Source organism: Caloenas nicobarica, chromosome 5 (assembly GCF_036013445.1).
Source record: "Caloenas nicobarica isolate bCalNic1 chromosome 5, bCalNic1.hap1, whole genome shotgun sequence".
In the NCBI taxonomy this organism is placed as follows: domain Eukaryota; kingdom Metazoa; phylum Chordata; class Aves; order Columbiformes; family Columbidae; genus Caloenas; species Caloenas nicobarica.
The window spans coordinates 52,748,488-52,774,625 of NC_088249.1; the positions used below are offsets into that span (position 1 = coordinate 52,748,488).

Sequence of the window (26,138 nt, forward strand, 5' to 3'; positions counted from 1 at the left end):
ACAATTTTGAACTGTCCCCCCTTTTTTTTCTTTTTTAAGAAAATTCTAAAATGTAGATTTAAAGGAAGAACATGCAAGAGAAATTATGACAGACTGAATAACAGATTTGTTTTTCTCACAATAAAAATACATCCATGTCAAAAAATTAACCCAAAAATTTCAGACAGGAATCTATCGTGATACTTACAAACTTCTAGAGTATTAGCATGATTTTCACAAATATTAGACAATGGCGGAAAAACAGTTCACAATTACTTTTTTTAAACTTAATTATTTCCAAGTGATTTCTAGCCATCTATTCAGGCATCCATTTTTGAAACTCCTTGCTGAAGTCCAGGAGTCAAACACAATTCAAGTGAATGGGACTTGGACTATTTATTTTAATGAACGAGGATTTCACACTATAAGTTAAATAATCTATCTTCTCTCTTTGTAAGACATCATAAGACGTATAGAATAGCACATTTTCATCAGGTGAGAAATAACAGGTCTTTTGCAAAAGAACCTGAAGTTTCTTTATTTGATGAAACACTACTTCTGGAAAAGACTAGTACTGCATATGGAAACAGAGAAAACAGTTCACCATTTAATGTTGAAAGCAATTATTCTAGCTCTGATACAGTATAAGCGGTAAACAAAAGTATCCAGTAGCAAACCTACCCATAACCATTTTCCACAATCCTTTTCACAAAATCCACAATTTCTGGCACATATTCGCTAACCCGTGTTAAAACATCTGGAGGTAAAACCTATGGATAAAATACAGAATTTTATATTTTTTATATATAAATGTTTACATATATGCAAATATGCACTAGATATGTATTTACATTGGTTAAAAAACGGGTCAAAAGCAAGTGACAGTAGAAGCTAAGACTCCCATTTCAAGCTTTCTGCTCTGAAGCAATGTGCTGTGGCCACTTTTTCCTCAGCCTTTAAGGCAATGTTAATAACAGACTCCTGTAGGAGATGTCAGCTCTTCAATAACTCCCTCTGATTTGCAGGTAAATAATTAAACCTTCAATGACCTGAACCATTCCATATTACGTAGCATTTCATCTGTAACACACAAATCTGTCCTTGGTTGTTATTATCATATAATTTATTAGTGGCTGAAGACTGATAAGTAGTCAGTCTAAATGCTGAGGTTGGCAGGGCTCTCATGTAGCTAACAGACTCTACCTCAAACTTCTGGATCAGTTTATGATTACAAGCCCATGTTATACCAAGGGGAAGGGATGGAGGGCACACGTCAAACTTGATCACCAGTTAAGCTTTGGTAACATGCACAATGGATTTAAGATTGTTGGCACTGAAAGAGAACAGGTACCTATTCATGTTAAAGGAAATACTCTATCATTAAGATTAAAATATGTGGGTTTTGAAAGTTATTAAGGAGATAAATTGTATTCTGGGTATTATGAGGCATGGCACATACACTTTTAGAACAGAAAACAGTTTGTTTACTTACATTGAGCGCTTCCATATCTTTATGAAATTCTGCTTCCCAGAATTTGGGGAGCTTTGAGAATATGGAATTGTCAGTCACCTGACTGCCAAATTTTGTATCCAGCCAGTCAGACAGCAAATCTCTGGCTTCTTCCAACAGTATCTATAAAACAATAATTGTAAATGCAACTGATTGAAGACTTGCCCTGTTTAAACTCTGCAGAAAGATTCTATTCTGAACAGAGAGATTTGCTTAAGGAAAAGACACTTGGATATGAATACAGAGTAATCCGTGCTTCTACCAGATTTCTACCATATTGCCCTTCATAAATAGGGATTAGACAAACAGAGGAAGGAAGATAAACTGACAAGTGGTATCTGTTTTGATATCAACTACTTAAATAGGCATGTGGAATTTACACTGGGAACACCGTATGGTCTCTGCAGTTATATCACATCATCTATTTCCCCCTATTACTACTGGATAATACTAACAGAAGCCTTACTGTGCACATTGCTAAGAAGCATTTGCAAGACTAATTTGAACACTGGCAAGGATACATTTCAGTCTTATATTAAAAGATGACTTTTTTTTGCAATAGATTATAGCCCAGAAGGTGTGATTGCTTAGATTTTAATTGTTTTTAAAACTGCAGGTCAGTATACACTTTTATAAAGGCACTTGATATTAGAATAGGTGTACTTTTTTTCCAAAAGATAATTGAGTCTTCTCAAGAAGGGACTACACACCCTATGCTTCCTATAGTAATTACCACAAATAATCTGAAAGCAAGAAAAGATGGAAGCGGAAACCAATTACTAAAAGACAGTAGTTATATTGACCGACTTGGTTACTGGCACAGTACCAAAACCCAATAATGTCAACAAGATTACTATCACTAAATGTAATGGTCTTTGGATAAAAATTATCCCGAGTATAATTTTTTGGGATGTATTTTCTTCTCTCATTGGAGATGGAAACACTTGTGCAGAAAACTGCCACCGATATTGGAATGTCATAAATGTATGGTCAGTAATTTATACTGAAACTAATTCATCAAGACAAAAAAGTCAAAGAGAAAGTCTAAATATAAGCAAGAGAAAAATTCCCATTGGAAAGATAAAAATAACTGAGTAATTATCACAGTGGAAGGGAAAAAAAAAAGTCATTGATAAAAACAGCATCCAAAAAATATACAGTTGTATTCAAGGATCAAATTTTCTCTATTGAATACAAAGTACTAAAAATTCCTCAAGCCCACCATCTCTCTTATCAAGAATAAAATTTTCCATAATGTCGCAGGCAATTACCATGATCTAAATATTATTTTTAAAACCCCTAACAACTATAAGCCAAATGTAATTTAAAAAGTAGCTCAAACTGACCTCATGACATCTGTTGATCTCTTCTGCAGGGAATTTTGCTTGCACAGCTTCTTGTAGAGGGTCAAAAGCAGACTTCACTGCATTTTGAGTTCTTTCCAACATTTGCTTTTTATCTGGGTCTGTTGTCTCATTTAATTTAACTGAAAAGAGCTACAATTAAAAAAATTTAGAAAGTAACTTGCAGTACAGTAGTGCTATTTTCCATAAACAATATATTATCTTAGTCACATAGTACCTTGCTAGTGATGAATAATACATTATGCCACATAAAAAGCTTTGATATTAAACTACTGAAATATACTCCGCATCACAAATAAAGGTGAAGTCAAAAGAATTTAGTTCACATCCAAATTCAGTTTTTCAGAAAGACTATAAATTACTACATAAAAATTACTAAACAACAGTAACGATTATTTTCTATGCAGTTGATCATCTTAATTACACAGCTGATTATCACGAATCTGAAAAGGAGGAGCTTTAATGTGAAACAGAGAGAGATTAAATGCTATGCTTAGAGAGTATGTCAGGCAATGATACTTGGGCAAAATTTCCAGGCCTCCTATTCTCAGGCCTGTATTATATTCATTAGACTAATAATCTCTTTGTGATATGGAGTTCTAAAAATGATCAAAGAATCACCTTCCCCCACCTTCAGTCCAGCATACACAATTTAGTAAATCCCTAAAGCTTTGGAGCCTTTTTGCTCTTTCCAAGGCCATCAATGGTAAAAAAGAGAAATCTCAGAAGCTTTAAAAGATTATGTACATAGCACCATTTTAAAAAATATTTTAAAGGGCTATTTTTAAAGTTTGAATTCTAACACACAAACATCCAAATGCATTTTGAGTTTCTTCCCCAGTACCCCAACAACAATATATATGCACTCACAAACAAGTTTATGGACATAAAATCAGGTGTGGCTTTACACAGATAGATCTTGTCAATTTTAAAACAATGGAAAATCAAAGTGATGTGCAGTTCCAATAACATTTCTAATTTGTGTGTTACGAGTTCAACAGAATAACTGAAACAAGCAGAAAGTTTAAGGAGGTAGCAAAGTCAGAGGCATTTTTTAGATGCTTTGCTACTTTATTGAGTAAGAACCTAAGACACTAGTGGGGATTAAATACCACACCTACCTCTGAGGCAGTTTTAACATCTTCAAGTAGCTGATCTGGTGCTGATTTGTTCTCTCTATACCGTTCAAAAAGGTAATTTTGTCTTGCTCGCTTGATGATCTACAAAGCAGAAACATAAAAATATTTTTGTGAAGCAACACATAGTTAAAGTGCAAATAAAATCTATTACATACCAAAGGTATTTCAGAATCCCTATAAATTTGACAAGCTACAAGAATTACATTCAGTAATACAAATAAAACATACCATACAAAGTTAATCAGCCACCTCAACAGAGTTATTTAGGTATCTCAACAATATGCAAATAAAACATGTTATCTTTGTAAAATGCTTAGTCTTCACCATTTATGACAACACTCATTTATATACAAGAATACAGGTTTCGCTACCATAAGAATGCTACAAAACTGAGAAAATTCAATAACTGTGTACAAGATGTATGTCTGAGTTAATAAGTGTAAGACTTATCTTGTCTTATCAAATGGCAATTACATATGACTCTCTGACTTCCATACTCTAAGTACAGTATTTTAGATTGCAATTTAAAAAGACCTTACCTTATCATCAATATCTGTAATATTCATACAATAGAAAATTTCATATTTAAAATAATCCCTCAATATTCTTCTCAGGATATCAAATGAGATGTATGACCTAAAAACATAAAAGATAAAGGGGTGTTTTTAATGAACACCTCAAATCTATTTCTATTCTATGGAAAAACTACTTTAATCTCAGGAAGTCAATAATTTTACAGCATTTTTAATCTTCCCTCATCAACTAGTAAGTTCTAAATCACACAATGACATATTCTAACATGCTTTTAATCTTAAATCTGAAGTGTTGAGTGTAACAAGACTATTTTCTAGTAACACACTCATCTAAATCAAATACCCTTTTCTATTAACCTTTTGCTTCCAATAGGCACTGTTATTACCTCTATCAAAATAAGGAACTGCAGTACCTGGCATGTCCCATGTGAGAAGCATCATAAACTGTTGGACCACAGCAATACCACAAGACCTTTTTTCCATTCTGAGGCTGAAATATTTCCTTAATTGAAAAGGAAGGTACAGTGATCAGATGAAATTGAATTGAATGAAATCTCAGGCCAGTAACACTAAATTTGGGGATTAGAACATGAAAACATCTCTTATGATTACAAAAAAAAGAATAGTCACTCCCAGGTTTACCATAAGAAAAGATCACTAGCTTTTTCATGTAAGAGAGATAACAGGGTGTGGCTGCTTATGTTATTTGTATTCTTTATCAATCAAGATATCAGATTACAAAGATTTGGACTAGGCAGGGCATTGAAGGTGTATTTATAAAAGGGAAGATCAGGCTTTCTTTTGCATTGACAAAGGCTACAGAGTATAACAATTTCACATATACCTGGATACTACATCCCATATGACATCATTATTCTTAATATTTCCTCTCTTTCCTAAAAGACCTTCAAACAAGACCACAAGAAGTTTTACCAGTTTATATGACAATACTACAATTGGCAAGACCTTTTTTTTTTTTTTTCCTCCACAGGCAACATCTACAGAAACTCTGATTTTGTTCTGTTCACATTGCCTTTACTTATGTGTATTATAGTTGAGCCCCTGGCTGTTTTACATGATGATAACTAGCAATGGGGAACCATCTATTATGCGATATACGTATACATACACACACTTGTAGTAGATGTATATTTATTGTGTATATTATAACACTTGCCCAGCAAACACACTTCACTGACACAGCATCTCTGGCATGTGCTTGTTAACATTGCACGAAATTACCCAGCAACGTGTCTACTGAGAGGGTAAACACTTAAGAAACAAACATTTGATGACTTGTCTATTTGTGTTTCTACGGAAATTTCCACTTCTCTTTCATTTAGTCACCTTATTGCGAGTCAGGCTGTTGTAGAGGCAGAGCCTAGAATGTTTTGTCCCTTCAGGGGGAGACCAGGGAGGCTGCACACGCTTGCCTTTACCTAGGGGAAAAAGTAGTTTGAAGAGAACTGAAAAGACACTTCTCACAGATTTGCAAAATAAATTTTTCTTCTTATCGCATCACTAATTTATTTCAAAAGAAAAAACAATACATATAATTAGGGAAAGCAGCTCCAATCCTACTAATCCAACTACTTCTGTTAGAGCTTCCTACAAAGCCACTAAAACCAAAGTAAATTATTCCAATATAGTTTATTTTCTACTCTCTGATGTCCTATTCCTATTAATCTTTGATCCAAGTAATAGGAAGGAAGAGGGTATATAAGTGAGAGCATGTAATTCAGTTAAAGCATTAACAAGAGCTTTGAAATTTAATGAATTATCAATAAAGTGTTATAGCAGCCCTGGCCTTTCTGCAACACCACTGATTTTACTGTGCCAGCATATCACAGATCTCATACAGAATTTGCAAAAAATCTCCAGAGACCAGAGTTAGTCTCTAGAGCCAATATTGACAGAGTATGTGTATTCAAGGTGAGAGGGAGGGGAGATGGAAAGGTTTAGAGAGAACCTCAGCTTTTAATCATACATTGTTGCTATGTACACAGAGCATTTTTGAGCACATTCATTTTACCACAAATATGCTCCAATTCAGCAAGAGGCTAAATTTTACCATTAAAGAGAGTAGACAAAACCCAGGGTAATATTAGTGACACTACTCTTGCATTTGTTTTCTTTTACATTTTTAAGAAGCAACATAGTTGTTAAATTAATGCTTTTTTCAAATAAAAGCATGAGTATGTCATCTGTTGAAGAGTTGCAGTTTGCTGTGCACAGGGCTGCTTACAGCCATAATGATGTTAAGCTAATTCTCACATTAACTAGGAATTAAAGCAAACCAGGAAATTCAAAAACACAGCAAGGTTTCCAGCTTAATACACACAGCACTGTCTTTAGGAATTCTCATGGTATGCATTTTAAGCAATTAAAATGTTACACAAACTATCTGTTTTGACAACAAAATTGCTTTTCTGATCCTGTGTCTCAGGGTGCTCTTCATTAACTCTGCTTCCCCTGATATCTTTGTATGAATATTTTGGCTGAAGAACTTCAAGTAATGTAAACATTCATGGTATAAAAATTTAATCTCTTCCTCATCTTCCTTTTTTGAATAACTGCGTAAGTAAGAGAAAAATATATTAACTGTAGTACTCTGTCTCAAAAACGGGCTCCATTTAATCTCCATGTTATGGATCCACAAAAATATGTGTTTATTCTAAACATTTTGTTGTATGAGATTCCCCTGAACAGGTTACCTCAAGTTCAAGAGCAGTATACCCATAAACCAGACCATATACACAGGTATGGATGTGTTTACTCTTTGATTTACAAAGATTATGCTGGCATGCTTAATTGCGGCTAACATTTCCCTCGGGGAAAGAAGCCTGTGTGGGTTAGTCTAATAAAAGATAAATCTGTAAAGCTTTCTTTACTTAGAACCACACTAAACATAAGAAAAAACCCAGATACTGTACTCAGCTTACGAGTTAGGTGTCACATTATATCCACTACACAGACACCAAGGGCAAAGTAAAAGGCATACTGTTTAGTCTGTTCAAATATAGTCTTCCCCCTGGTTGAACTAAAGTTCATTTGCTCTAATCTACCCCTGGAGCTCTCTGATACACCCAAAAGAACACTGATAAAATATCTAAGGCCTAAGAAATGTGGCAGATTCATGTGTCATTTTCACAGCAAACACTGCAGAACACCATTTCAGGACTTCTGATACATATGCACAGATCATGAAGATAACAAGACATAACCGTTTAGAAAGAGAGACACGGCCAGGAAAACAGAAACCTTTTTTCTTATTGCTCCGCCCTGACACACGGAAGTCTGCAGATGAACTGTAGTTAGTAGCATTAAATCTGCTGTTAGAGCCAGCAGTACAGCTGAGATCCCCTCACTGCTGAAAGGAAATCAATAACCAGCCTAAACGCATGCAGGCACACACACATATGCAGAATCTACTTGCAGCAGTCTGATTTTAACTGCTGGTCTGCTAGGAATTGAGAACACATTTGATGAGAAGTTGTGAGAAGATGGCATTGGAGTAATATTAGTCAACAACCATCAGCAAAAATGACAGACATCATGCATTCATTTGTAGGTATTGCAAGCACTATACAACAGCTCTGTGTTATTAATTATTTCATGACTCCCTGAGCAAGGATCTCACTATAAAGCAATTAAATTAGACTAGCTCATTGGAAAACAACTCGAGAGAATGATGCAGCTCCCAAAAATGCCAGCACCCATGCTTACATAATGACCTAGATTAACTGGTTACTATTTCCTCAAATCATCAGCAATGCTTAAATTACCAGGGTTAAAAAAAGAACCCCAAACATTCTTTTTGACATTCAGTGTTAATCACAATTGTAAGAGGCAGTATTCAGTTTACTTTATTTTGAATTTGTATGACAACAACTATTTGTACAACAACAAGTATTTAGTTACCCTTGCAGGGAAAAAAAAAAAAAAGGTGGACTGAGCAAATCCTGATATTTTAGGAAGTAAGCCAAACCCCACATATTCTTTTACAATCAGTGGCTAGCTTTTTAAATAAAATACACATAATCAAATTCTGTACACTGAGGAATTTTAAAATTAAAGAAATGTGGAAACAGAGCTTTAACATTCAAATAGGTCAGTATCTATGAATTATGCGGTAACTGTATGTCAAAAGTATTTAATGACCTTGAACACAAGTTCATACAGTAAATTTAAAAGTGTGCAAGAGAGTATGAAAGGGAAATTCTACGAATTCTCAGCAATAAAAACCAATGCAATGTCAGCTAGTCTATAACCTGCCCACCAGTTTCATATTACTCACTTGTTTGAAGTTTACAAGGCTCATTTTTTTCATTGCTGCCATCATAGATTGCTTCTATGTGTCTGTACCACCGGACAACATGGATATACTGGTCCACAGGTGGCCCCGAAAACTTTCTGAATACCTCCACATCTGCATGTGAAAATGTGAACCCCTGGATATAACTACGAGTGCTCAGGTACTCGTTCAAAGCCTTCACCCTGGCTTCCTCTTCACTAATGCTCAGAATAAAACTGTAGCTGGAAGCTGTAAAGAAAGGTACAGGACATTTGGTCAGCATCAAAAGAAGAAGGAGATCCCAGGACCAAAATATATCCTTATACTATACATCTCCCCCTCTAAATTAGCTCTGGCAACTGACAAGAAATTTGAGAAAAACATATTTAATACAAGCTACTGAATAACTATGTATTTCCTCTTAATAGGATTATGTTCATGCTGTGATAAGTTTTTTGGAGACATCTTTACAAGGAGTAATAAGGACAAAAGCACAAGTCCTTTTCATGAAGAAATGTTATCTACTTGAAATTGGAGAAAATTCTTCACACACAGCAAACATAATCAGTCACTCTTTTCCACGCTGCTAAAACACACATCCTGCAAATATTTAAATATGGTTCATTTTATACACTGTGGGAGGAAGCAGTGGAAGGCTTCTGGCCTCCGTATAACTTTATTAGTCCAAACAGGATTTACCCGCACAATTATTTCTCATCTTTGCAAACACAGGGAGGAAGCAAAGATTTAAAGATACGCTAAACTTTAGTAGATGTATTCACAGCATGCTCACAGTAAACAGCAAGCCCTGTGCCAGCCAGTGGGTACGGAGCACTGCAGAGGATAAGGCATCTGGGCTAGCGCTTGGCATTCAGATTTTCCTACAATGATTCAACATTCGTAACTCCAGTCGTACCAAGAAGGTAGTTTAAGACGTACTCAAGGTCATAGTGCAATAAAGTGAGAGAAGCAGCATGAGAACACGCATCCCTGCTGCCAAACTCTGACAGAGACGACGGTCACTGAACATCTTCTGCACAAGTGGTTCCCAAAGCACTGGAGGTGCCCACAGACCAACATTCATTGAAAGGCAAGGATGAGAGAAGATGGGGAAGTGATGGCTAGGAGAGGATGTGGGGAACTGCAGAACTGAGAAGTTTTTCCAAATATCATCATTTAAGATTTTATGAGCTGCTTATTTCCTATATGGAAGTCAATTATTAAAATATTCAACAGGAACTCAGGATGACAGGGAAATGTCAGCTAGATACCAAGTATGCTCGTGTTTGACTCCTTTGAGTATAAATGAGATATAGTGGCACACCAGCAGAACTAATAAAAAAGATCTGTGATTACAAAATAATAATTAAAAAAACCAAAAGGTCACAAAAGATATTTACAATTCATACAGAAAAGCAACGTCAGATTTATGTAAACTCTCAATCACTCTCAAGGGCTATCCAGGTAATTGTTCAGTATAGATAAGGATAACAAATAAATAATGGTTCATAACTAGACCTTATGGGCTTGTCTTACCCAGCTGAAAGGGATTCAGCTTCAGCTCACATAGTTAATTTTACTGTAAACATTTCAGGCTCCTAAATACTGATGTTTATCTTCATAGAACTTCACACGCTTACACACATGAAATAGTTGGACATAGTTATGTTCATTAACTATGGAAATCTAAGACATAAGTCTTCCTTGAATGTGAATTTCGTATCCATGAATCATGAGGGAGAAGGCCAAAAAAAAAGTATTACAGGAATGATCTGTGCAGAAATGAAACTATATCTCAAAGAAAGATCTTTAAAGATCTATTGCAAGGAAAGCAACACTCAATTTGCAAAGTATTATTAAGGTTATTATGGCCATTATTCACATACTGGGCTGCTAATGGGAAGCAAGTCAGTGTATCTGAAACAATATAAGTGCTTTCCAACCACATCTGTAAACCAATCTAAAAGGGAAGTTGCACAAACTTACACACAAATACAACAAAGATGACAGAACTCATACAAGCTAATTTCGGTAAGGAGAGATGTAAAACACCACCTGTGAATGTCAGTACCAGCTCAGCCCTGATAAGCAGAGCAATCAAAATTACTTTGAACAATCTTGGCACGCACATTAATACTTGAAATTACAAAGTCTGACCTTATTTCTAGTTGCAAGACCAACAGCAGCCTTGAAAGTATAACACATCAAAGAAACCAGTTAGCCCAGAGGACCTAACAGGAGGATGTCTTTATGCCGAGACTGATCGCTGACTCAAATTCAGCCCAAACTCAGTCCGTGCCTGCACACCACAGTAAGTGCAGTACAGCATGAACACACCTGAGCAGCTGGTGAGAGGGTTGCTCAGGGCACGGCAGCAGCAGCTGAGCCACAGCAGTGTGGAGCTCCCAGCAGGCTCACTGTACCAATTCGAGTTTCCTACACTGGTTTCACAGGCTGTGCTGAGTTCCAAACTTCCTTTTCTAGACTGACGGCCACTTTTCCAAGCATGACAGCCAGCTTAAAGCTAGCACAGGTGTGTTCTACTCTCTGCTGCAGACAACTGCAGAGATACAAACAAATTTGCTGTGTTTGAGCGAGGGCTGAGTAATCAGTGCAATTCTGCAATACGTCTGAGCATCCTATTGCAATACATACAGGACAACGTCACTCTCATGTCTGGCATTCTTGTGAGTAACTCCAAACTGGACTGAACTAACAAAACAAAAGCTTTTTTTCCTGAATCACAGGGTGCTCTCCTAGGAAGAAAGAATGAATATGTTAACACTGTCTTTTGGATAGCAGTATACCAAAGACTATTTCTTTTCAAGCAAAATAAATCAGTCAAAACTATCTTTACATAAAAGTCTGTTCCAATTTCATTTATATCACTACTAACAATGAGAGTAATAAATCTGAAGAATCTTGTTTGACTGTGATTTATGTTCTGCATGCTTAGTTCACCTCCTTAGTGTCTCGCATTGCCTTTAGTTCATCACACACTCCCACCGAAATATTTCCAGGTACCTCCTAAGCATTTCATCCTCTCTCCCCACACACTTCAGGATCCCCAGCCTCCTGTACAGCTCCAACCCATTTTTGCTCAGTCTGCCAATTGTGTGCAAGACACAGCCCACTGGGGCAAATAGACATATATAGGTCTGACCTGTTTTACCCCTGCTGCTTTAGGAAACCAGGCTAAGAAATAGCTGTTCTCTCTGACTGCAATTTTTTCCACTCCCAAACCAGAAAAATTACAGTTGCTACTACTCAATTGCACTAGGAAGTGTCTTCTTGACAAAAAAAAATGCAGGAGTATTACAGAGCTATTGCGTAACACTGAGTGTTAACTCATGTGAATGGAATGATCCATAGACATCAAATCGTATCACTCAAGAGCAACTCCGTTCAGAAAACAAGCACTGAGCATGAGTACTGGAGAGGTAGCAAAATAACCTTGAAAAATCACAAGAATGAATGTTTATAATGTAACACTACCTCTGCATTAAAAAGTTGTTTCAAAAAAATTGCACTCTAGACATTAATAAATACACTTCTCATATAATAATTTCCAGTGTATGATCTCCGTGGGAGATATAATTGTCACACATTCTTCTTTCCATCATGGAGTGCTTCAGAGACTATTTAAGGACGCGGGGAATTTGTCTGCAAGACTGCAGCAACACACAGACTCAAAGGCATAAGATGACTTCTACATTTTATTTGAACACAAAATACCTTTGAAGTTTAATCAAGATACATAACCCACACAATATAAAATTTGATGGAAATTTTTCACTTTTATTAACTTGAAAGAAAACCTCTGTTCCTTTAAGGTGTTGACAGCAAAGTAAGTACAGCAAAGCCATAAAGTAGGCAGTAAGCTAGCTGACACAAAAACAGGGAGTTACTTTGCTTGAGGGAAAAAATCGGGTTTCCTGGGCTTCCCTGAACCTGCTAACCTTGTCAGTCATAATTAGATGACAACTGAAATGTTTCAGGATTTCTGCAGGGGCATTTTCTGAGAAGTCTTAGATGTTTCTGAATATTTTAAAACGTCATTTCTTTTCCAACTTGGCTTTCACAAATTTAAACAACTCACAAAAGATAAGTGTAATATATCTCATCATTAATACGGCTCCAAACTGGCCGTTTATCATTTTGGCTGGCCACTCCGGTAGCCTTGGAAGTCCAACTATATGCTTGGCCAAGATGAATTACCCTTTTCCATAAAAATTTCAGAAGAACGGAACCAATGCAGCTATCCCACCTATGCAGATAGCGTACATGCACAGAGAGACCAAGGATTTTTCAAGATTCAGACAAAAGGATCAAGAGGCTTTTAGCAGAGCAGAGGTTTTTAAGACGGGAGTATCCCAGCAAGGAAGAGCTTGTCAGTCCTAGTCACTTTAGCCCTGTAAGTTCCACTTCCACTTTACCTGAACTGAAACTAAAAGTAACAATTACAATTTCAGTAAAAGGCAAATACTATTTGCCCAATAATAAACATAACTAAAAAGTTTCTTAAAGCACACTTGAACTGAGACTTTGGTGGGGTTTTTTTCCTCCCTTACCTTAACAAAGATACTGAAAACACATCTGAAAAAGCCAGTCCGTTGACAGCAATAAATGTTTCTGGACTTCCTTACACAGGAATATTACTTGCGACAAATAAAGAGCAAAGTAACTTTGAGTAACAAAGAAAAAGGGGCAAAAACTTCGAATCTACAGATCCTTGACTAGAATGAGAGAAATTTCCAACCCCTTACACACCATAATGGTATTTCATACTTGTATGACTGGTATTCCAAGTTTCTATTTGCTACAGTAGTGCCAAAAATTATAGGACTACCCTGGCCCTCCTTCCATATGGAGGACTGTAGCATAACTCATCACTGACACAACCACCAAAAAAAGTCCAGAAAAGTCAAAAACTTCAGATGTGAGTTCAAGGGAGAACACAGATGACTAGGAAAGACAGTAAGAGAGACAGAGGCAGGCAAGAGAGCAGACGATGTGGTGATAAGCACACAACTGACCGAGTTGTCTCTTCAAACCCATAAAGCTGGAAAACAGCTGTTTCCAAACTTCAGTACTGAGAAGCTCCGAATTTTTTCCACAAATCATCATGTGTCATCATTAGCCTCCACATTAGAGACGAGGCACGATGTGAATCACCTCCTATGGCCTTTGCAAGGCACCGGAGGTCCTCTGATCTATAGGCACCAGTGTGAGAGGTGCAACCGGCACCTGTGGATCCACGTTTCCCACCACCCCATACACACGCGGACTCAGCCACACGCTACACTTCAAACGGGCATCAGGAGCTGCTTACGTGTCACCTGCCACCGAGGGTCACAGGTGACCTCCCTAGGGACACCCACCCAACAGCGGGTGAGGGGGACTGATTCCACACGTCACCTCTGCCCCACGCGTGTGGTGACGGCTGATGGCGGCCTGTCTCACACCTCAGGGGCCTGCGGCGGCGGGGCCCCCCCGACCCGACCCACTCCTTCGGGGATCCCGCCGCCGCAGGCCCCCAGGGGCACACTGCAGAGGCCGCCAGGGCGCCGCCCCAACGGCCCCAGCCGCCATTTGCCGCCCCGACGCCTCAGCCGCCGTGACAGGGCTGCCGGCCGGCGGCCCCCGCCGCCTGACGTCACGACGCCCACCTGACACCGTGACAGCGGCGCGGCCGTGACACCACCCCCCCGCCGAGCCGTGACAACCCCGCGGGACCCTTCGCCTCGCCTGGCCGGGCCCCCCCGGCGCCGGTCGCTGCCCTACCCTGCTCGGCGGCCGCTGCCATCCTCCTGCCTCCTGCCCCGGCTCGCGAGCTGATGCAACAGCGTGCCCGGAAGCGTCGCCCCGCCCCGCCCCGCCCGCCTCTACGCTACTTCCGACGGGAGCCCCGCGTCACCACGGCAACGGGGGAGCACCACCCCCCTCCCTTCCCGCCCACAGCGCCTTCCCGCCCAGCGCGCGGCCGGGCTCTCCTCAGGGGCGGCCGCCGCCTCCCAGCCGTTCAGCAGCGAGCGCCCGGGAACGGGCTCTGCTCTCCCCACCGCCACCCGCGCACAACGACGTCCAGGAGCCAACCCCAGCTTCCGGCTCAACCGGGCTTTTATTGCCGCGCTTCAAACAAAAGAGTTCCGAGCGTACCAACACAAAACGTCACTGTTTCAGAAACAGAAGCATTGCAGGCCCCTCAAAAACAGCAGCGGCCTCTTCATTGCCGCTGCCCAGGCTCCAACAGCGCGGTCCTGCCTCACACGAAGGGAAGCGCAAGCTGCAGCAGCTCGCTCTCAAACTGGTGCCCGAGTTTAATATCATACAACTCAAAAAGTCCTTGGTGAACCTCACAACCGGAGTCTTGTGTCAACAGCAACAGCGCTAGGTCACATCCAGCTCCCCGCGGGAAGGTGAGCAGGGTATCAAGTCCATGCCATGGCTTTTACAACCGGTTTGCTGATGTCCTCATTTACAGGAGGTTTGTAGACGTATATATGTACACAGAAGCATTTTTTTAAGTTCATCGTAAACATTAATCTGTAGCTTCTATTTTAGTTATAATGTTATTACTTTTTAAAGTGTTCAATATGTTATCATAAGCCTTGGTATCTAGATACCTTAACTCATCCAGTAATTTAATAATACATTGTTTCTCTCCCAGTGTGTTTTTCCAAGTGAGAAGCATCTGATAATATTGCTCTTCTCTATCTTTAGGAAAGTCATAAATAATTTTAGCAATATCATTTTCCTGTAGATGAGTTCTCATAAGCTGCTTCCATTTGTTTGGTGGTACTTCATTTATAAAGGCCCAAAAGCTCTCTCTCAGTTCTGAAAGAAAAAACAAACACCACACATCAGCTTACGTTTTAAAATACAGATTTTTTTCTTAGCTAACGTACATGCTTTCCCATTAATTTTCAGTCAATACATGCACAGATCAAACAGCAGCAGCAAGGCCCCATTTGGTAACTAAGAAGCAGCAGGAAAAATACATTTCCTACTAAATGATGTTGAAAGAAGCTAAAGGTATCAGTCTATGTATCTCAAAAGTAGTCTTTTAAGATGAGACATCATTCAGTAAAGGTGGTTTTGAGGAAGTTTTCATTGGCCTGCACGTCTTCACTTAAGCTTAATAGGGCTGCTCAGCAGTAGGCTTGAACTACTTCACTGCTGTGCTACTGGTAAAGGTTTGTCATGCGAGACCAGCGTGAGCAAAAACCACCGCTTGGACATCCAGCACATCAACATGCTGTGTACAGGTAGATGTGTAGGGAATCAATGCGGTCTGCACCATGTGAGCGGACATTTGACAGAAAGATCTCCTGCTCTGACCTACATCTCACTCATTAAAGCAGAGTAGACTGCTACAATGCAGACTTGTTTAACACATACAAAAAACATTTTCTACCATTCTTATAAGCGTGACTGCACTATAGTCTTGTGCAGAAAAGCCATGAACAATTCACCACAAGGTTTAGAGCTTCTCTCAAACATAGTAATAATCCTGTTTCAGCATATTTTACAATAAACTGAAAGACTTGTAGCTCTACGCAATATTCATTAGCATCCCTGGGCTATTCCTTAATTAGACTGAAGTCAACAGGAAAATAAAAAAAAAACACACCACAAAACCAAACAACAACAAAACATGAAATTCCAAGTACTGCCAATTTATGGAATACTTACCTTTTTGAGAGAGGTCTTTAACAATTATTCGAAACTTTGGTTCTCGTGCCTGTAATATAAAGTTGGACTCTTACTCCAATGTATCAGGGCATTCTACTCACAATCATTCCTGAGCTACTGGACAGTTTGCTTCCACAGCATCCATTCCAATAAGGGGGAGGGGCAGATTTCACAGCACATGTGAAAGTATTTGAGTAAAGAAAATTGCATGCTGGAACAGCCATGCTACTAGCTCCAAAGTGAAGCAACAAGGCAACACTTTCGCTGCTATTGCAAAATAATAGCTGCTGTGTAAATATTGAAGAGGGAGATGAGAGAGGCAGAGCACATTAAATGAGGGACTGAAGTTTGCTTTCCCGAGATATCACTTCCCGTACTTTCTATCACATCTTTAAGGCAAAGCCTCCTCTTCCCTACTTTTCCATCTGAAAATAGCATCTATTGCTCAAGGAGTAATTATGAACTCAACTAAAGTCAGGCATATCAGAGAAAATACAATCATAATTTCACCCACATGCACACTTACCATACGATTTGCTGGCATCCTACCACTTTGTATGTTAGACCAGGCATTCTGATGAAAACCAGGATTGGGCCCAGTTTTTGCTGGCAGTGAAGACATAGTGATCCTCCTCCAGAACCTTCCCACGTGGCGCCTCAAGCCCCCATGCAGGATGGCAGCCCGCTCAGAAAGCACAACACCATTTTCCTCTGGTGATGTGTTATTCACTTCCAAGTTAATGTTGGTTTGTGCTTGGCCCTCTGGGCTCTCACCAGAGTTCTCACCCTCTGGCTTGGCTGCCTTATTTGCAGGTGCCTCCACTTCTGGTAAAATGAGACTTTCAGTACTGCCCTCAGACTCCTGTAAAGAATAAGAACGTATTTTAAGAGATGTTTCATAGGTATCCCTTCAAGGACAGCATAAAGGAAGAAAACAGAACACCTGAAGTCACCAGACATCAGAGAAACAATAGGAGAGCAGCTCATTTGGTGAAGTTATAAACACATAAAAGTTACAGCCTTTATAGACTTGGACTCCAAATGGTTCAGAGCCTAAACACTCTCTTCCTCTGGCTGTTCTGCTCCCACTGGCCTGCAGGGTAAGGCACACAGGCTACCCCCACAACACACACAGGCAGCTTTTCCTAATGTTTTCACTGGCACGTATTGCTACTTGCTCTTCTCTAGCTATGGAAGGTATGCACTGCTCATGAGGCAGGAGGAAATTCAATTGCCCTGCTGCACCTGAGCTGACTTAACAGCAACAGGGGCCTCCAGCCTATCCTTGTATCAAGCATGATGCTCTCAGAGCTTTTGCCAAGCTGATGATAGCCTGTCAGCTCTAAGTAAGTGCCCTAGCTTGGGCTTTTTTTGGCTGGATTAGTTTTTATGGCAGATTCACAAACTAGAACCAGTTGAAAGAAGCCAGTAAGAACTGGTGCACATTGCATAGCTTTTGTGAGAGGACAAAGATGAAAGCAAGTGAGGAAGGCTGCATCATTTTTAGCATTGTCAATACATTCAGCAAGCATGTGCCATGTTCCAACTCATCAAGGACAGTACAGGTGCAAAGCAGACCAGCATCTGTCTAGCATGCCAGCTAGTACTAAAACTGGAAAGCTTTAGGAACATTTTTTTTTTTAAAGTGGAAAATGAAGGCAAGGAGTGACTGTTTTTCCAATGAGACTTGTGTTTGTTAAGGGATAGTTCCCCCATAAGCATAAGTCAGTGTGACTTCTGTTTGTACAAGGCCAGTGACCCATGTGTGATGCCACCATATGACCAACATGTGTAGGCAGGGATGTCAGGGGAACCACCCTACACATTACAGATGTAGTTGTACAACATCCTCATTGAATACACATTTCATTTAAGGCTGCAAACAGGTTAAACAAGTTGATCCTATTTGTACAGAATAGTTCTTGAATAGGTAACTGAGTGACTGAAGGTACACAGTATGGCTGACCAATAGCTGCTGCTCCATTTTGGAATGAAATAAATTAATCAGCAGATTTGGCTTTTTTCCTCCTCTTCCATCCCACCCCCCCCTTCCCCCCCCCACTCTCCCCAGCAGTATAAATTTACTTGTGCTTTGGATAGGACAGTGTGCTGGTGCCAAAACACCTGGTCTCAGTACTGCAGTGTAACTCTCCTTGACAAATAACATTTATTACAGTAGCACAAACACTCCAAGTGTGCAGACATCACAACTCAAGTCTGTGACAACTCTTATGTCAGAGCTAAGTGTCACCATGCACCATTTGCGATTGCACTATTCTGCTACCCTTTTATTCAAATTAAAGAGATGTTACATTTGCCTATCCCTATGCTACAGCATTTTGACCAGGTTTTCTATCATGTTTCTTCATCAGCTTTTATGAATACATGAAGTGCTGCAAATCTGGCCAGGGCGTGGAGGAGGACACAACCCAACAAAAACCCATGGGTGATTCACATATTTGAGGCACTTATGGACCTTAAAAAGAGAGAAGAGTTTAAAGTGATGTTTTTAACAGATCTTTCAATTCTGTTTCTTCAGTCTTCAAGTATTTGTGACATAAAATGCATTTAATTACTTTAGATGTCTAACTAGTAAGAGTAGACAACAGCTTACACACCAGGTGAGTAGTACATGCATTGGGTTGGGGACAAGGAAGGCAGCAGGGAGAAGGTGCTGCACATGTGCTACAATAGGAATCTGGATGCTTTTCTTAGATCCTCATCAAGACAAACACTCATTTTACAGCTTGGTGTTACAAATCATTAACTCGGTCTTCACTAGTATAGTTAATTTTTGCCTCATCATGCTGTTAGGAGTAACTTCTAAATAGACAAGCTAAAGCTAGACTAGCTAAGTACAAGATAGTCTTGTACTTATCTTGCAAAATGCTAGACTAGCAATAATCTCTTTAGACTGAAGCAGTAAGGTTCTAAAATAGTGTTTGACTACAGGAGGCCGGGGGGAACCTAGCTTTAAAGTGGAACATGTGCCAGCAGCCAGTCTTAGCTTGATAAAACCTTTTCAGGGATGTACTTCAAGTGCTCCACTCTGAGTCCTGAGCCCCTTGTCTTATAGGAGTGTCTAGCACCAAGAAGTTGGGCTGCCAGGTCCTGGTCTGTAGCTTGTGACATGAGTCCAAAGGCACAAAGACTCAGTCACTTTGCTGGAACAAGGGAAGTCAGTCTTCTGAACAAATGTCATCAAAATGCAAGGAAAGCTGTAACACCACCATGCAGAGTGATGGCTGATGTTGCCATGTGGAATACACACATGAAGCGGTAAAGAACTAACTGGATCAAGGCATCACTTGGAGACAGTTTGAAGAGAAATCTTGCACTTGGCCTATTTTTTTTCCCCACTTTCAAAACATCCCAGCCACAGGCTCTGGAATGTTTCCAAGGGAAGTACTGGAAAGGCCAGCTGCAGTGGACATGTACAGCTGATGAATGCATCAGGCCTTTGCTAACATCTGGTCCTGAGTGAACCACAACTTGTTGCATCCCGGGAATGCACCCTCCCCCAGGTCTACAGTGAGACAAAAATTGAGAGCTGTGTATCAGGTACAATCAAGCACTGTACAATTAAGCTGCACAAAACTGAGATGAAATACTTGATCCATAATGTACTTACCAGACCTTTCTCCACATCTTTATCAGTTGAAGCAGCTGGAAAACAAGATAAATGTCTAAGAAACTTTTAGGAATTGCAGCAACTTAAACGTATCTGAATTCACACAAGATTTATATGCAGGAGACTCATTTGTAACACAAACCAAACCTCTAATACAAGCCACTCAGTTTCCTTAACCTGACATACATTTCATGAGAGTACTATCCTTAGTTTCCACCAAAGCATAAACACTGTACAGGGGGATGAAGAGTCCTGCCTAGTAATAGACAGACCACAAGATGCAGTTTGGCTTTTAAGTCACTCTTTCAACCTCCCCTCCCAGCCCATAAAAATGCTAAGAAGCATAAGCTACTACAACACAAAGGAGGCAGAAATTGCCTTTACTGCAATACGATAAGATATGATTTGAACAAAGTTAACATTCAAAATTCAGAAACACTTTCAACATTATTCTACCTAAACTAGTTGCAAAAACACTTTAATATGCAGTAGTGGAAAGAAAGGTTTATCATGAACACATCTCCATTTCCACTAAAATAAATTCACACAGGACTTAAACCTAACATTTATCTTAAGCGGCTCAAATGATGAAAGTGCAACAATTTCTAGCAAAAATCTCCAGTCAAACAGTGAATGAAATTAATGATCCAATTAGTTGCTACTTCTTGCATCACGTGCCTGAGCTTACACAGATTTGTCTCACTCTTTGCCAATACAATGCAAGTAGACAGGAAAAGTCCTTTTAAGGACCTTATGTTGATCTTGCTTTGAAGAAAAGGCATCTGTCAGCAGATTAAAAATGTGTCAATTTTAACTATGAGCTTTCTGTTTACTGAACAAAACTCGTATCCATCATACAGGAGTTACTTAATTGAATCACATAGTAAATAAGCTAGAGTTTAAACAGGTCCCCTATAAGGTAACACAAAAACCAGGGTAGCCTTGGTGCCATGCTTTGCCTAGTTCTGGAAAGTTTATGGAGAGTAATCAAGCAGTTACCTTTATCACGCTTCAGCTTTCTAATTACAAAGAACAGCACCAGAACACAACCCAAAATAATCACAGTACTCCAAGCAAGAGCTCTGCTTCCTGCAAAGGAACAAAAGTAGTAGTGAAAGCAGTTCCCAAACAAGATATTCTGAGGTGCAAGTCTTCCCTGCCATCCTAGAGACCAACCTAAGCTCAGCACTAGTACAATGACCTAGCTAGCTTGTCCTGGAAAAGGCACTGGGACTACCAGCTGACCTGAATGTGCAAGTACTCATTCGCACTGCACATTGTTACCCCAAAGGCAGCAGGGGATTCTGTAGAGAGCTGCAATAAACTTGTACAAGGCTTTCTGAAGAGATATTTAAGAAGAGAGGGAAACAAGAATACAAGGGATCACAGCAAGCTTCAGGTGCTGTAGTGCTGGTAGTATCAGTTTCTTCTTTCTCTAGTCTGGCAGAAGCTACCTAACCAGCAGAAGAAAGAGCCACTCCCTGTGCAGGTTCTCAGACACAGAAAACACGAAAAATCTTTGCATTATCTGTAACTTTCAGTGTCACTGTTGCAGCTTAGAAAACCCTGGCAATATATGTAGCTTTTCACCATTAAAATGGTTTGTCACTCCAACCCCTTTGAGAAATTGTCCTTAGCAAATAATTCCCAGACCAAAATACAAAAGCTCTTAAACATGTTACAGTAGCTCGAACCACTGTTTCTCATACTGCTGTTATTACCCTGAGGCCACAGACCCAACAAACCAAGCCAAGTGATATTTGTGTACCAGACCTTGATCAGGTAAGCCACATCCTAGGCCCATAGTAGCATTGCAATTCTGCACAGTTTCTTTCCCTTCCGGACACCTGAAGTGAATAGCAACACAGGGTTGTATTGACATTTCCAGAGCAATATGCAGCTCTGCTCAGGCCTCATTTGTTTCAGATACAGCTTAGAGGCATGAACAGTACATTCATAAACAGATAACTTTGTTAGAAGTGCACCTTTAAACAAGATACTACAAGATTAGATGGCAGCAAAGCAGATAAAACCCATCTATGTTAGCCTTTAGGTGGTGAGAAAGAAACCCCACAGAGTAGATGCATTATTCATGTACAGTTTGTTTCCTTAAACAGGTGGTCCCACCTCCCAAAATTTTGGACTGGCTGCTACAAAGCTCACTCAAGTGCGTTTGCGAGGAAGTACTAATCTGAAGACACTGAAGTGTAAGCTTACAGCCATAAGCAACAAGTACAACAATACCAAAATCCATATCTTCCTAGATCTCAACCTCACGTAATTTGACACCGAAAATTTAAAAGTGTGAATAATGCAAATTGGCTTCAGGGCAATTATTTACAGCCTAATAACATGTTATGTATTGGCAAGATTAGGCCACAGCTCTAGTGTTCCCTAGAAGGAAAACAGTCTCTTATATTAATTATCAAACTTACACTGTACTGCATCTCTGACATACTTCGCAGCCCTCAGCAGGGCAGAAATATCCTTGTTTGCATTGGCATTCAGTATCACGTGTCAGAGTACAGAGTCTCAAAGTTATCTGATCTAAAAATAAAATATAAGTTAGAAACTAAACATAAAAGTTGTAACTCCCTACCACTATGCAAAAAACAAACTCAAGCCATAAATGCAATTTGTTTGTAAGTTCAATATTCTCCATGACTGGAAGTCCCAGAAACACCCACCACACAACAAAACACAAAAACACAAACCAGAAGACCAGGCTTTCCACATTAAAGAAGGGAAAAGGGTTAAGGTTTCACCAAAATCGTGCTTCATACCATCTTTGCACTGTCTGCACAACAAGCATTCTTCCAAGCCGTTCTCATGAGCAGTATAACCTTCTCCTTCAATGCAAGGGAGGCATGTTCCTCTCAAATGCGGAACGCTGCAGTGCTGATCAACATAAGTACCTGTGGAAGAGGAGAACCCGCAGCAGTCTCAAGGGATCCTTTACCAGGCAGAGGACTATAACAGGATGTTACAACACAAAGCCATTTTCAGTTAAAGTTCAACCCTTCCTCGCAAATGAACGGTGTGCCACAGGAACTGAGCAGCACAGTCAAGTCAGGAGGCACATTTGCAGTTTTCCTCCCAGACAGGGAATGGTGGTAGAGGAGTCATTCCACCAGGCCTCTGCCAGGACCAGGACAACTCACCGTGGCAACTCAGAGTCATCCACAGGGCCACCACCATCTCCTCTGAAGGGGCACGGCAGGTACATGGAGAATTGCTTGTAACAACCTCTTTTCTCCTTTGTCTGAATTATCTCTAATCCAATATCTATCCCTCCAGTACTATCGAAGGGCAGTGTGCTTCTTGGCACAAAGCTTATTAACTCTGCACACATTGAGCAAGGAAGAGGCAAACCAAAGTTTTGCCTACAGATACAGAATTATCAAAATTCCCCTAGGCCCATTCTTTGTGCTAACTAAAAAAAAAAAAACCAAACAACAAATCACTACCCGACTTTGAACATTTCATCTTCAACTACAGGCAGCGTTTTCCTGACTTGCTGCCAAGGCACCTCTCCCAGTTATCACCTATTGCATAAGGGGCTCTCGCTTCAAAATGGAGCCTGGCCTTGACAGCACCGTGAAGCCACCACAGCTCCAACCAGGCTTATGCTTTCACCAGATGCAATGTAAAAACCAGTAGCCATGCAGTCATCTCCATGGAGGAAAAAACACGGCTGTTGTCAGCTATAACTGCCTGAAGTCTTACCTGCGGGACAAAATACACAGCAGCGACCTTCGTGTAAGTATTCTCCCTCCCCACAGCCCTCTGCTCCGGTTCCAGGCACTATCAGCAGTGTAACCTGCAGCAGAGACAAACAGGTGTTTGAGCGATTCATCCTCCCAGGACACGATAACCATCTCAGGGAGATGTTCCTGTAAAGACTTGAAAACACCTGCAGAAGTTCATGGAAACCACAAAGGAAACTCAAACTAATTTCTGCTAAGTGTGCCGCTCACAGCGGTAATTACAATCACAAAGCCAGGGTTAGAGAAGCACCACGCAGCAGCTGATGGGTGGTAGTCAACTCTTGCCCCAGATCCATTTTAAACTTCTATTTTCTTTTTACTAATCCATTGTAATTGAACTTCAGAGGCTGAGATTTCTGGATTTGTTTCTCCCTCCTCCCATCTTCGTAATTCAGGAGGGCCAGTGTTAGTCTTCCTACAACAAAATGGTGGGAACGCCTCAGAGACCTCATCCAACATTTCTTGCTGGCTCAGTACTTTTCCTCAGAAGGCAAGTAGTTGAGTCACAGACAAAAATAACTTACAGTAGCCCCGGGAACATTAACTTTAGGAACTTTCCCCCCCTCCCCACGGGAAACCTGTGACACTGCACACGCGGCACAGCCTCCAGCGGGGATCAGCTGCCCGGCCGCCCAGCACGGCAGCCAGGTGTTCGCGAGGAGGTGAGCGGGTTTCGGGCCACGGAGGTACATCCTCACTTAGAACACACACGCAAGGAAAAGTGGTGAAACAGAGGCAGGAGGAGGGGAAGCGGCGGCCGCGGAGCTCCCTGTCGCTCATTGCCATCAGCTGCCGATTTCTAAGCTGAAATCAAGAGTTCTCACTCCCCAGCTCCCGCAATCTTTCGACTCTCCCCGGAGGACTGAAAGTCTTCCTCACAACCGCGGAGTTGAGAAAACCACCAATTTCACAATTAGATAACGTGAAGAGTACTGAAGAACTCACGCCTGATTTGTAATTTTCCCGAGAAGGGCGAGCGGCAGCGACGGCGCTAGGGAGAGACTCGGGGAGGCGCCACCTGCCCCAACCCCCCGGCCCAGGGGATTCCCCGCAAGCCGGGGCTGAGTTTACCCCCACGACAGCTCCATTTCCTTATCTTTTTAGGTTTAGGACAGCTGCGTTAACTCAGGATTCCCAAAACTTCAGGCAACACGAAATAAAACCTAAGTGAAGTTACTAAAGCCTGTCGAGGAAGAGGAAGGTAGAAAAGCCCGCAAGGCTGGACTTGAATGAAGTTTTTTTTCCTCTCAAAAGCAGGGATTTGGGGACTGGCTGTGGCCAGGTGCCAGCCCCCACTCGCGGCGAGCAACCGGAGGACGAGCCCCTACCCACAAACAGCGACCCCGGCCAGAGACACGCCATCCAACCCCGGCACTCACCAGCAGCAGCCCCGCCACCCCTCCGGCTCCCATGGCAGCGCCCGTCTCAGCGCTGCCCGCTCCGATCGGCACGTCCTGGGGCGGTGCTGCCGCCGCCGCTTTATCCAGCCCCGGGGCGGGCGGCCCCGCCCCCGTCGCTCCGCGGTTGCGGAACCGTCGGGGAGCAGCGGGACGACCGGAGAGCGTGTGCCCCAATAGCCCCCTGCCCGCCCGCAGGGCCGGGGACAACCACGTCGTGCGCTGGGACATGCCCCGGTGCCGCGCCTTGCACCTATGGAGAGCAGGCGGAAACCATATTAGGAAATGGCCTGATTCGTGTCTCCCCACCGAAAGCTCACGTGTTGCTGCTCGCTGATCACCAACAGGAGGGGCAAAGGATGGAAGGGGAATTTTTCCAAAACCGCACGAACTGAATGCGCAACTGGGTTTTCTAGGGCAGTAAAAAGGTTCCCAACTTTTTCAACAGCAGCTATTCCTGCTAGAGAAATAACGTTTCTGGCCATGATTTTCCTCAAGAATACCTTTCATCCTCCATGTGCACATATCTGGCATGTAGGGACATACACCTCCAGATGTTGAAACTGGATTAAAATTAATGGCACAACAATGTATAGATTGTTCCTTTTTGGATTATTTTTAATCCCCTACGGCAGCAGCAGTAAATGTTGGACATTCCTCATCAGCTGATGCATAATTAGTTTATGTAGGTTAATAGTTTCTTTCATTGAACTGCTCCTCTTGTGGTAACAGCATTTGTTTTATTTAACTGCAGCAACAAGTCCCAGTGAAATTCCTGTGGGTGCGTAGTTTGGTAAAATGGAAACAATCCAAAGAATTTCAGGCGCTT

General features: G+C 41.0%; 2 protein-coding genes across 3 annotated transcripts in view; both read right to left on the reverse strand.

The window, feature by feature from the left end:
- The window catches only part of CARS1 (cysteinyl-tRNA synthetase 1), a 35,309-nt gene extending 20,631 nt beyond the window's left edge, over positions 1-14,678 (reverse strand). Inside the window, exons 1-9 of one of the 2 annotated variants that reach the window (XM_065636155.1) lie at positions 14,604-14,678; positions 8,823-9,068; positions 5,873-5,964; positions 4,939-5,027; positions 4,532-4,628; positions 3,975-4,073; positions 2,836-2,985; positions 1,472-1,612; positions 661-749 (exon numbers count right to left, since the gene is read on the reverse strand). In XM_065636155.1, the coding sequence (XP_065492227.1) occupies positions 661-749; positions 1,472-1,612; positions 2,836-2,985; positions 3,975-4,073; positions 4,532-4,628; positions 4,939-5,027; positions 5,873-5,964; positions 8,823-9,068; positions 14,604-14,625 (1,025 nt within the window). In that variant the 5' untranslated portion in view covers positions 14,626-14,678. The remainder of the gene's footprint in view (positions 1-660; positions 750-1,471; positions 1,613-2,835; positions 2,986-3,974; positions 4,074-4,531; positions 4,629-4,938; positions 5,028-5,872; positions 5,965-8,822; positions 9,069-14,603) is intronic. The other variant, XM_065636156.1, reaches the window with a different exon arrangement.
- Positions 14,679-14,971: 293 nt separating this feature from the next.
- LOC135989120 (uncharacterized) lies at positions 14,972-25,401 on the reverse strand. Its single transcript, XM_065635704.1, has 10 exons — positions 25,292-25,401; positions 23,872-23,965; positions 22,929-23,060; positions 22,581-22,692; positions 21,919-21,992; positions 21,145-21,234; positions 20,146-20,180; positions 17,041-17,376; positions 16,515-16,563; positions 14,972-15,656 (listed from the first exon to the last, which is right to left on the reverse strand). Exons 1-10 carry the CDS (start codon positions 25,322-25,324, stop codon positions 15,361-15,363), a joined length of 1,251 nt encoding a protein of 416 aa, XP_065491776.1. The 5' UTR covers positions 25,325-25,401; the 3' UTR covers positions 14,972-15,360.
- Between the last annotated feature and the right edge of the window lie 737 nt (positions 25,402-26,138).